The 12,459-nt window shown below is 44.9% G+C and overlaps 1 protein-coding gene across 1 annotated transcript in view; it reads right to left on the reverse strand.

Annotated features, from left to right (window-relative positions):
- Nucleotides 1-12,459, reverse strand: part of LOC138251486 (long-chain-fatty-acid--CoA ligase ACSBG2-like) — a 280,648-nt gene that overhangs the window by 147,669 nt on the left and 120,520 nt on the right. Inside the window, exon 8 of the mRNA XM_069205653.1 lies at nt 11,430-11,548. Within this exon, the coding sequence (XP_069061754.1) occupies nt 11,430-11,548 (119 nt within the window). The remainder of the gene's footprint in view (nt 1-11,429; nt 11,549-12,459) is intronic.

Raw genomic sequence — 12,459 nt, forward strand, 5'->3', positions numbered from 1 at the left:
CAAATCAGCAATGCAACAACGATGGATTCCTGACTGAGGGTACCTGTGGAACAAGGGGACCAAGTCCAAAAGTCACAAGCAGCTCGGAGATGGGCAGATGCCCAAGAAATGCCAGCGGTTGGTGCAAAGAAGCTCTTACTAGGCTGAAGAACTGTGAATACTGCAGGAACGACAAAGGCTAGAGACTTCCCCTTTGGAGGATGGATCCCCCACGCCTTGGAGAGTCGTGCAGAAGTGTTTTCCCGCCGGATGGACGCCAACAAGCCTTGCTACACGCAAATCGTGCGTTTGGCGTTTTTGGACGCTGCTGGGGCCCAGGAGGGACCAGGAGGTCGCAAATTGGACCTGCAGAGAGAGGGGACGTCGAGCAAGACAAAGAGCCCTCACTGAAGCAGGTAGCACCCGGAGAAGTGCCAGAAACAGGCACTACGAGGATGCGTGAAACGGTGCTCGCCGAAGTTGCACAAAGGAGTCCCACGTCGCCGGAGACCAACTTAGAAAGTCGTGCAATGCAGGTTAGAGTGCCGTGGACCCAGGCTTGGCTGTGCACGAAGGATTTCCGCCGGAAGTGCACAGGGGCCGGAGAAGCTTGCAAAGTCGCGGTTCCCAGCAATGCAGCCCAGCGAGGTGAGGCAAGGACTTACCTCCACCAAACTTGGGCTGAAGAGTCACTGGACTGTGGGGGTCACTTGGACGGTGTCGCTGGATTCGAGGGACCTCGCTCGTCGTGCTGAGAGGAGACCCAAGGGACCGGAAATGCAGCTTTTTGGTGCCTGCGGTTGCAGGGGGAAGATTCCGTCGACCCACGGGAGATTTCTTCGGAGCTTCTGGTGCAGAGAGGAGGCAGACTACCCCCACAGCATGCACAAGCAGGAAAACAGTCGAGAAGGCGGCAGGATCAGCGTTACAGAGTTGCAGTAGTCGTCTTTGCTACTATGTTGCAGGTTTGCAGGCTTCCAGCGCGGTCAGCGGTCGATTCCTTATCAGAAGGTGAAGAGGGAGATGCAGAGGAACTCGGCTGAGCTCATGCATTCGTTATCTAAAATTTCCCCAGAGACAGAGACCCTAAATAGCCAGAAAAGAGGGTTTGGCTACCTAGGAGAGAGGAAAGGCTACTAACACCTGAAGGAGCCTATCACAAGGAGTCTCTGACGTCACCTGGTGGCACTGGCCACTCAGAGCAGTCCAGTGTGCCAGCAGCACCTCTGTTTCCAAGATGGCAGAGGTCTGGAGCACACTGGAGGAGCTCTGGACACTTCCCAGGGGAGGTGCAGGTCAGGGGAGTGGTCACTCCCCTTTCCTTTGTCCAGTTTCGCGCCAGAGCAGGGGCTAAGGGGTCCCTGAACCGGTGTAGACTGGCTTATGCAGAATTGGGCACATCTGTGCCCAACAAAGCATTTCCAGAGGCTGGGGGAGGCTACTCCTCCCCTGCCTTCACACCATTTTCCAAAGGGAGAGGGTGTCACACCCTCTCTCAGAGGAAGTTCTTTGTTCTGCCATCCTGGGCCAGGCCTGGCTGGACCCCAGGAGGGCAGCTGCCTGTCTGAGGGGTTGGCAGCAGCAGCAGCTGCAGTGAAACCCCAGGAAGGGCAGTCTGGCAGTACTAGGGTCTGTGCTACAGACCACTGGGATCATGGAATTGTACCAACAATGCCAGGATGGCATAGAGGGGGCAATTCCATGATCATAGACATGTTACATGGCCATATTCGGAGTTACCATGGTGAAGCTACATATAGGTAGTGACCTATATGTAGTGCACGCGTGTAATGGTGTCCCCGCACTCACAAAGTTCAGTGAATTGGCTCTGAACAATGTGGGGGCACCTTGGCTAGTGCCAGGGTGCCCTCACACTAAGTAACTTTGCACCTAACCTTTACCAGGTAAAGGTTAGACATATAGGTGACTTATAAGTTACTTAAGTGCAGTGTAAAATGGCTGTGAAATAACGTGGACGTTATTTCACTCAGGCTGCAGTGGCAGGCCTGTGTAAGAATTGTCAGAGCTCCCTATGGGTGGCAAAAGAAATGCTGCAGCCCATAGGGATCTCCTGGAACCCCAATACCCTGGGTACCTCAGTACCATATACTAGGGAATTATAAGGGTGTTCCAGTAAGCCAATGTAAATTGGTAAAAAATGGTCACTAGCCTGTTAGTGACAATTTGAAAGTAATGAGAGAGCATAACCACTGAGGTTCTGGTTAGCAGAGCCTCAGTGAGACAGTTAGGCACCACACAGGGAACATATACATGCACACCTATGAGCACTGGGGCCCTGTGTGACAGGGTCCCAGTGACACATACATATAGGCCACAAACCTATGAGCACTGGGGTCCTGACTAGCAGGATCCCAGTGACACATAACAACCATACTGAAAACATGGTGTTTTCACTATGAGCACTGAGGCCTGGCTATCAGGATCCCAGTGAGACAGTGAAAACAGTGACAAACACCCTGACATACACTCACAAACAGGCCAAAAGTGGGGGTAACAAGGCTAGAAAGAGGCTACCTTCTCACAGCATTACATGAACGAGTAGAAATGCTTCATATTTTAAAAGAGGTACATAATATTTACTCTCTACTTGCGCTGAGACACTGTATGCTGCCAAAGCAGCCACCGTTGCTCCATATTGCAAGAGTGCTTCTATTACAGGCAGGATTAATTTTGTGCAGGAAGCAACAATCCTTAAAGGAGTATTCATCTGTCAAAGTGTGCTGCTGAATACACTAAACATGGCAATAAGCAGAAACAAAGAAAAATACATATATTTCTCCTCTTCTCTCCTGTTAAGCGCACCATTTTGACTCAAACCTAATTTTACAAGTCTTTTCAAGTCTGCATTTGTGTCATAATACACCCATGTAACACATCTTTGATGCAAAGGAATGCAAAGTGTTGCTGTACTTTGGATTTAATAAACCACTCAAAGCCTCGCAAAATGGCTTGTATGACTTAGCACATGCCAAAAATGATCTTGCAACAGGCTGCAGAAAAAAAAAGTGACACTGACCGATGTAAAATCATACTAAATCTGGGCCTTGGTCTTAAGTTTGAAAAATTTCTACAATCCTCTATACCAGTGTTTCTTAATCTTTTGATTTCTGTGGGCATCACTGAATCACAACTGAAAGCCACCACATGTACAGAATGAAATACATTTTGTAAGGGCCTGGGAAACTTGAAGGGGCCTTTGAGAAATAGACAAAAGACTGTTGCGTAAGTTACGACTTTGGCGTTACTCTACAAGGTGTGCTTTACCATCCATGGGTGACACAGGTTAACTTGGTTCAATGCACCAGCGATGAATGTGAAAGACAGATTATTGTAGTTTTGTAAATCACTATTCAATGTGTAATTGGCATAAAAGTGTTGCTTCTGGGTTACTAACAATCATATAAATGGATCAGGGGCACCATGGAAACAGAAACAAATCTTGTGTCCTTGTTTACTGTATCAAACACACTGTACTAAGAAGAATGAACATGAAAGGCAGAACAACTTGCAGTCTAGAGTTACTTAGGGTGATGACACACACTGCATACCTTGTTGACACCACTACAGTGCCTGCAGAGGCCTGAAGATAGTGTTCCGTGCAAAGGGCAAACACTAGTTGCGGTAGCAGTCAGTCAGCCTTCCACTGGGACTCAATGTTATTAGCTTCAGGTATGTTTGTAGCATCTGTGAAGTGCAAAGCGTGCAGACAGTAGGTATAAGACCGTCTCTGGCAGAATCTTGGATGATACTCTGGGCAATGGACTTCTCCTGACAAGTGGTCAAGTGGTTATCCTTCTATACTAAAGCTTATCAGAAACTGGAATTTCTGACAGAAGTTTAAGAATGTCTTACATAGATTATATTCATCAAGGTATGCTTCTTAGGCTCCTTCTTATGAACAGGTAAAAGGATGTGAATTTAGATTACACTATTTTGGTTATCTGTCTGTATGTGCTCTTATTCAACCTTGACATGGTAAAAGAGAAGACATTTGACCCAGACAAATGTCACATTTATGGTTGTATTTGTGCAATTGATCGAAGGGCTTTATGCTTTCAGATCTTAGAAAGGGAAGGTCAGGCGACATTTACATTTAATAGCAGATGTCAATAATCCTGCATAAATTGTGAAAGGTGGAAACTTCTATTGTTTGAGAGAGGGACGTTTATGGTTTCTGTTAGTCAAGATAGGGTCGGGCCTGCATAAGATGGAGTCAGACCTTGGGGACTTTACATCAAAACCATGGCCTTTTAACCTTGGTCTTTCATTAGCAAACATAAACTTGAGATCAGCATTGTGGTTTGTTGCCGTGTATTGGTATAAAATACTACATAAATATGAATTGAACTGAACAAAGCTTGCCGGCAGCTACGAAAGGATACCAGCCCTGAGAATAGCAAGCTACACCTGCTTGAAGTGTCAAGCCCAGCACTTCTTATGGCTTTCCTTTTCTTCTGTGCTAATTTACTGTGCTGGCACCTGCTGGGATAACACTTAGAATAAGCTGCTGTCTCTTTAATGAAATATATATTTATGTGACTATATTGTGCCTACGTTTGGGAACAGAGTCTGGGAAGACATGCCCTAATTCCAGATTATAAAAGCTGTGGATCTTTAATATGACACACTCATTATTTCTCTTGGATTTCCCAACAATGCCCCCAGGATTGCATAAGGATTGTCACTTCATTAAAACGTACTTGGAGCCTTCTTGGAAAAGCTTTGATGAACCAGAATAAAGGGATATCTGACTAGAAGCAAGACCTTCCATTTCACTTGAAACCTAGGAACAATGCTGGTTTTAGGGCGGTGCCATCTGTGCTGCCTCACCGGGCATCAAGCTCAAGGAGGTGCCATTTGCACTCTGAAGCAGTGATATGTGAGTGTAGGAGGATGGCCTGGCTTGTAGTGGGTACCAAGGGGTACTTACACTCTGTACCAGGTCCAGTTATCCCTTATTAGTGTAGAAGAGGTGTTTCTAGCAGCTTAGGCTGATAGAAGGTAGCTATAGCAAAGCAGCTTGGGCTGAACTAGGAGACATATAAAGCTCCTACTATACCACTGGTGTCATATGCACAATATCATAAGAAAACACAATACACAGATATACTAAAAATAAAGGTACTTTATTTTTATGACAATATGCCAAAAGTATCTCAGTGAGTACCCTCAGTATGAGGATGCCAAATATACACAAGATATATGTACACAATACCAAACATATGCAGTAATAGCAAAAGGAAGTAATGCAAGCAATGTAAAGTTACAATAGATTGCAATAGGAGCACATAGGTATAGGGGCAACACAAACCATATACTCCAAAAGTGGAATGCGAACCACGAATGGACCCCAAGCCTATGTGAGCTTGTAGAGGGTCGCTGGGACTGTAAGAAAACAGTGAGGGTTAGAAAAATAGCCCACCCCAAGACCCTGAAAAGTAGGTGTAAAGTGCACCTATATTCCCCAGAGAGCACAGAAGTCGTGATAGGGGAATTCTGCAAGGAAGACCAACACCAACAAGTGGATTTCCGGACGAGGGTACCTCTGGAACAAGGGGACCAAGTCCAAGAGTTGCGACAAAGTCGAGAGTGGGCAGATGCCCAGGAAATGCCAGCTGAGGGTACAAAGAAGCTGCCACTGGATGGTAGAAGCTGTGGATTCTGCAAGAACAAAGAGGGCTAGAAACTTCCCCTTTGGAGGATGGATGTCCCACGTCGTGTAGAAGCTTGCAGAGGTGTTCCCACGCAGAAAGACCACAAACAAGCCTTGCTAGCTGCAAGAGTCGTGGTTAGGGTTTTTGGATGCTGCTGTGGCCCAGGAGGGACCAGGATGTCGCCACTTGGATGAGGAGACAGAGGGGGCACCCAGCAAGTCAGGGAGCCCTCACAGAAGCAGGCAGCACCCACAGAAGTACCAGAACAGGCACTTAGAAGAGGAGTGAACCAGAGTCCACACAAAGTCACAAAAGGGAGTCCCACGACGCCGGAGGACAACTCAGAAGGTTGTGCACTGCAGGTTAGAGTGTTGGGGACCCAGGCTTGGCTGTGCACAAAGGAAATCCTGGAAGAGTGAACAGGAGCCGGAGCAACTGCAAATCACGCGATACCCAGCAATGCAGTCTAGCGTGGGGAGGCAAGGACTTACCTCCACCAAACCTGGACTGAATAGTCACTGGACTGTGGGAGTCACTTGGACAGAGTTGCTGAGTTCCAGGGACCACGCTCGTCGTGCTGAGAGGGGACCCAGAGGACCAGTGATACAGTCTTTTGTTGCCTGCGGTTGCAGGGGGAAGATTCCGTCGACCCACAGGAGAATTCTTCACAGCTCCTGGTGCAGAAAGGAGGCAGGCTACCCCCAGAGCATGCACCACCAGGAAACAGTCGAGAAGGCGGCAGGATAAGCGATACAAGGTTGCAGTACTCGTCTTTGCTACTTTGTTGCGGTTTTGCAGGCGTCCTGAGCAGTCAGCGGTCGATCCTTTGGCAGAAGGTGAAGAGAGAGATGCAGAGGAACTCTGGTGAGCTCTTGCATTCGGTATCTAAAGAATTCCCCAAAGCAGAGACCCTAAATAGCCAGAAAAGGAGGTTTGGCTACCTAGGAAGGAGGATAAGCTAGCAACACAGGTAAGAGCCTATCAGGAGGAGTCTCTGACGTCACCTGCTGGCACTGGCCACTCAGAGCAGTCCAGTGTGCCAGCAGCACCTCTGTTTCCAAGATGGCAGAGGTCTGGAGCACACTGGAGGAGCTCTGGGCACCTCCCAGGGGAGGTGCAGGTCAGGGGAGTGGTCACTCCCCTTTCCTTTGTCCAGTTTTGTGCCAGAGCAGGGCTGGGGGATCCCTGAACCGGTGTAGTCTGGCTTATGCAGAGATGGGCACCATCTGTGCCCATCAAAGCATTTCCAGAGGCTGGGGGAGGCTACTCCTCCCCAGCCCTGACACCTTTTTTCCAAAGGGAGAGGGTGTAACACCCTCTCTCTGAGGAATTTCTTTGTTCTGCCTTCCTGGGCCAGGCCTGGCTGGACCCCAGGAGGGCAGAAACCTGTCTGAGGGGTTGGCAGCAGCTGCAGTGAAACACCAGGAAAGTCAGTTTGGCAGTACCCGGGTCTGTGCTAAAGACTCAGGGGATCATGGAATTGTCTCCCCAATGACAGAATGGCATTGGGGTGACAATTCCATGATCTTAGACATGTTACATGGCCATGTTCAGAGTTACCATTGTGACGCTATACATAGGTAGTGACCTATGTATAGTTCACACGTGTAATGGTGTCCCCGCACTCACAAAGTCCGGGGAATTTGCCCTGAACAATGTGGGGGCACCTTGGCTAGTGCCAGGGTGCCCACACACTAAGTAACTTAGCACCCAACCTTCACCAGGTGAAGGTTAGACATATAGGTGACTTATAAGTTACTTAAGTGCAGTGGTAAATGGCTGTGAAATAACGTGGACGTTATTTCACTAAGGCTGCAGTGGCAGGCCTGTGTAAGAATTGTCAGAGCTCCCTATGGGTGGCAAAAGAAATGCTGCAGCCCATAGGGATCTCGAGGAACCCCAATACCCTGGGTACCTTAGTACCATATACTAGGGAATTATAAGGATGTTCCAGTATGCCAATGTGAATTGGAGAAATTGGTCACTAGCCTGTTAGTGACAATTTGGAAAGCAGAGAGAGCATAACCACTGAGGTTCTGGTTAGCAGAGCCTCAGTGAGACAGTTAGTCATCACACAGGGAACACATACATTGCACACTTATGAGCACTGGGGCCCTGGCTGGCAGGGTCGCAGTGACACAGTAAAAAAACATATATACAGTGAAATATGGGGGTAACATGCCAGGCAAGATGGTACTTTCCTACAGTGAGTGAGACAAGAGATGCTTACAATGTTGTCTGTGCCTAGATTTTTACAGAGGAGGATAATTTCACAATAACTCTGATGGTAAAACTATATGCTAGTAAAGTCTTTATTTTGTCCAGTCACAGTTTTGACACACAATACCGTAGTCCTGGGGTCTAATGTGTCTGCTGCAAAGCATGACGTGTACTATGCAGATCACAGATTTGTATTTATGTAGATAGCTCAGTTGGTTACTAGTTTTGTGCAGAGATCTCTTTGATACTTTCTGTTAAAATCCTCCCATTATGAGCTATGAACCTGCATCAAAGGGTCGCATGCAAACTGCAAGGCATAGTTTTAGAAACTCATTTTTTTTTTCTCATTCCTGGATTGTTAAAAAGGTTTCTTTGGATAGTATAGACAAACCACCAAAATGCTAACTTTTTGAATTGTGAGACTATCTATGATTCTCCAGACCAGTTACTATTAATATATTCCTACCAGTATGGTAGGCATGTTCCTTCTACACCTTGCAGCCCTAATTCTCCAATGTAACATTTCCTATACATTAATGTATGCACTTGTACGACTCACTGTCTTTCATAATGTATGTCTTTGTGATGTAAAGTGCTCTGACAACCTACATTGGGATGAGTAGTGTAAGTAATTAAATAAATGCAAGAGTGGGGACATGCAGAGATGAGGGTTACTGTTGGAGGGTGGTACTGAGGGAATCCTTGAAGAAGGAGGTTGTGGAGCGGCAACAATAAAGATTGTTGCACCAGTCGGTACCAATGCTAAAGCCTGTCCTGCTCTGGAGATCTGCAGGAATCTCTATTATTGTGAACCTTACAGGAATAAAAAACAATGGAGTGCCCTGTGTTTGCCGGAGCTAGTCTTAGGGTTGTGAGAAGCTCCTGGACAGGGAGCGAGCCACCCAAGATCAACAGACTGTAAACATTCCAATGAGATTCTTACTGTCCTCCAGTAAAACCACTACAAATGAGATCCACGGAGCTCGTTGAAACAGAGAGGCACACATTCTCCCTTCCAAGAAATTTTGCTCAGAAGGGGCGTCCTAGCAGTTACCTGAGTTATAGTCAGAAACACAGGGCCTTGTAAACAGAGAGAAGTCTGACCTAAGCAAACAGGAATGCAATACTGTGTCCCACTTCTCATTTTGGCATTTTGGCATATTAACGCAGACTCAGTGGGATAGGAAGTTAGCAAAAATGGTATGTTATCTCTTTACATACTATTAATATTTTCATGTCAACTGTGATATTTGTTACCATAATCTTGTGTTCTGTACTAGTTTGGTTTCTAACAAAACCCTCTGTTAACACTAGCACAGATGTCTTTGTCTGTGTGTTGACTTCCAGCAAAGTGTATGGATAACCTTGGAAAATATACCTCTTGCCTCTGAAAGGTTGTCTGTGTTTTAGCTTGGATTATTTCCATTTAAAGTTGGAGATTTTCACTGGGTGTCTGCCCATCTCTCTTACTCCAAATAAAACATGTTATACATGTTCTGCCCAGAAGCCAAAGGATTTTATATATATGTCTGACCAAAATAGCTTGGTAAATCAAGATTTTGTCTAAAATGGTACTCTGGGTCTATTAACCTGTAGTGAATCCTATCTTGTCTTAATGGGAAACAGGAGTTAGCTTAGCCTTCTGGCTTGCGGACCTGTGCCCTTGTCAAAAGTGATTTTTACCCTACTTAGCTTGCTCTGTTTAGCGCAATTATTTACTTATATGTTTCCAAGATGGCTGCATTGTTTCGAGTTAGGCCAATGTTTTAGTTTCATGTTATCAGTGCCACCTCGCTTAGTCGTCAATATTAAGCTAAAAAGATAAACAAACTGTAGGTATTCACATTAGGTACGTTCCCTGTTCGCACCTTTGAGGGAATTGTTTACATAAATTGCTGTCCCAAGCCTGTCTTGGTATCTATTGTTTGGGAACAGACCTACGTCAGGGGTCTGAGTAGATCTGTATAAATGCACCTCAGTTAGACAGATAGTCAGAGGGATTCTGACCAGATGCCATTGCTGCTATCGATGCTGCACATCACCTTGATGTTTACCCAGACTTTGTGTTTCTACGGAGACTGAGCTAGAGACATCATTCCAAGGTAACGAGGGTTGGGGGGCTCTTCATTGACTTTGTTTGCTTGAGACATGTTGTTCATGTGAGAAAGGGGTAACCTCCATTTAACGACACTCCTTGAGATGTCACAATCTTGAGTCCATGCATTAAAGCTGCCACAAATCACCTTTTACTGTTTGGGTTTTTGGTGTGGTGCTGCTTGTGAGCCTGGAGGGATGGGACGACAGTTGTGATTTGTTGTAGGACTGGCTTACTTGCCTACAAGCATAAGTACTGTCATCATTAAACCAGCAGTCTTGCCTAGAGCAAGAGTCAAACTATGACAAACCAAGTACTTGACACTAGAAAGGCTTCCTGCAAAGGGAGGCTATGTACTACTGGTGGCAACTGAAAGATCGCTTCTACACCTTAGAAAAAAGTTGAGGCAACAGAAAAGGCAGTAGGCACTTTATGAGTCTTAAAAGGCAATATTTCCTTCTAGATATACAGCAAAAGAAAGTCAATAAAGCCCCATAACGTCTATGGCCAACATGTAGTGTTTTTATGCACAGCGCTACCTACTTTCCTTTTGTCTGAAATAATGAGACATGCATAATTCCCAACTCCAAAAGGTGAGATGGTAAACCTGCCCTGCATGGGGGCCAGGAGAAATCTACTGGTTGTGATGAAAATTGCTTGAGAGCCAACCCTGGTCATTAGTCTGATCCAAGCACTAGTAGTCTATAAAATTAGCTTGAAGAATAATTGAATCTGTAAGTGGTCTCTTTCTAAAGTGTATACCGTGTCTTTGCTCATTGCCCTAAAGACACTAATACATGGGTTTGTATATTTTTATGCTTGAGAAAGCTATTTCATATTTTTGTAGACAGTCATTGGGATATGCTGGACACTGCGGACTTCCTGTAGCCTGCAAAAACACCCTCTGGCTTGCCCCTTTTTACACAACTGGACACCGAGAAACTATCACAAAACAGGCTTTCTTGCTACATTGCAAGATTCTTCTTTGGGCATCTGTGCCTAATACATGCAAATGAAGCTAGGGTAGGAGACTGTGTTCTAACAAAAGCAAATATATATATCCTGATCCTTTTATATACCACTTTCCATAGGTGGTCATTTTGTTTGGTTCATCATGTGTTGCTGTGTAAGAATTATAAAAATGTTTGGGGTTGTATCTTGACCACAGAACAGATGTTTACTGAATACTCTAGACTGCATTTCAAACATACTATCACATCTTGAGCAAGCCCCAACTGCTACATCTAGCTAACCATAGAGAGGCATGTTTCAAAACTGTGTACTCAAATATTCAGAGTGCAATGGGTAATGATGCTCTGAGACACTGGTGATCAACAACTCTATTCACGTGATATTGTCCAATAACCACTGTCTCGCCCAAGAGCACCTCATGTATCAGTCACACACTATGCTCTCCCAACATGGATAATATAAAACATGATCATGCCTCTGGACCATACCCATTCATAAAGTTGCAGCTAGCCATGCCCTCTGCCACTTCTTGAAACTTCTCCCAAACATGCGGTACCCCAAAGAACATGGTAGGTCGAACTTCTTTCAGCATCTGAACCAGGGAGCCCTGTGATAAAGAAATACAGATGGAACTAGATGATGGAATGATTGTGTACAAAAAGACATTTCTCTATGCCAGTGTTCTATTTGAGAAATGCCAGCTGCTTCTATTCATACATTTCTTATCAAAATTGGTACTCTTAAAACATGTATTTTTCACAATAAATTGTTTCAAAAGTTCTACCTCAGTATTTAGAAAACTGAGAGCTGACATATAGGTTTTGATTATTTGAGATACCGAACCAACATTCCTGCAAACAACTGTACAGATGTCAATGTGAGTTACACAAGGTATGGTAAGCAGCCGGGAGGTATGAGGACAAGTGTGGGGTGACTACCACTGAAGGCATAGAAGCCAGATATAATGATTTTCTGAATGGCCTAAGAATCACCCATCATCAGACCTCCCATGGAATCTCTCATGGACATCTAATCCAAAATAATGTGATGATGATGGCACAGACATTGTGGTCTGCTCCTGATTGTTTGGGGGTCCCCAGTGGGTATCAAACCAAATTATGATGGCAATCATAATTTGTTTCAAATCAGTTTTTCATATACAACAACCTATTGCACAATATTTTTCTTTTATCACAAAAGGGATTAAAAAAAGAGTGTCTGTTTCATGATGAAGCATTACATAGAAACATTCACGCCTTTTCCAGCTTAAACACCTTTGATCAAAGGCATTGAATAGTTATGCTCTACGTAGGAATGGGTAGATGGAAAATTTATTGATTTTGTAATATCGAAACACAGAAATATCAGGCAAACATAGCATTATACTGAAATATGATGTAGAAATAACATTGTCAAGAATATCATTTTGAGGTCAGTCAAATAGTTAAGAATACAGTTGTAAAGAATATGTTTTTTTAATTATTTTAATGTGTTTTGTTGCTTTATTGTTTGTACATT

This window comes from Pleurodeles waltl, chromosome 1_2 (genome assembly GCF_031143425.1).
Source record: "Pleurodeles waltl isolate 20211129_DDA chromosome 1_2, aPleWal1.hap1.20221129, whole genome shotgun sequence".
NCBI classification, from domain to species: Eukaryota; Metazoa; Chordata; class Amphibia; order Caudata; family Salamandridae; genus Pleurodeles; species Pleurodeles waltl.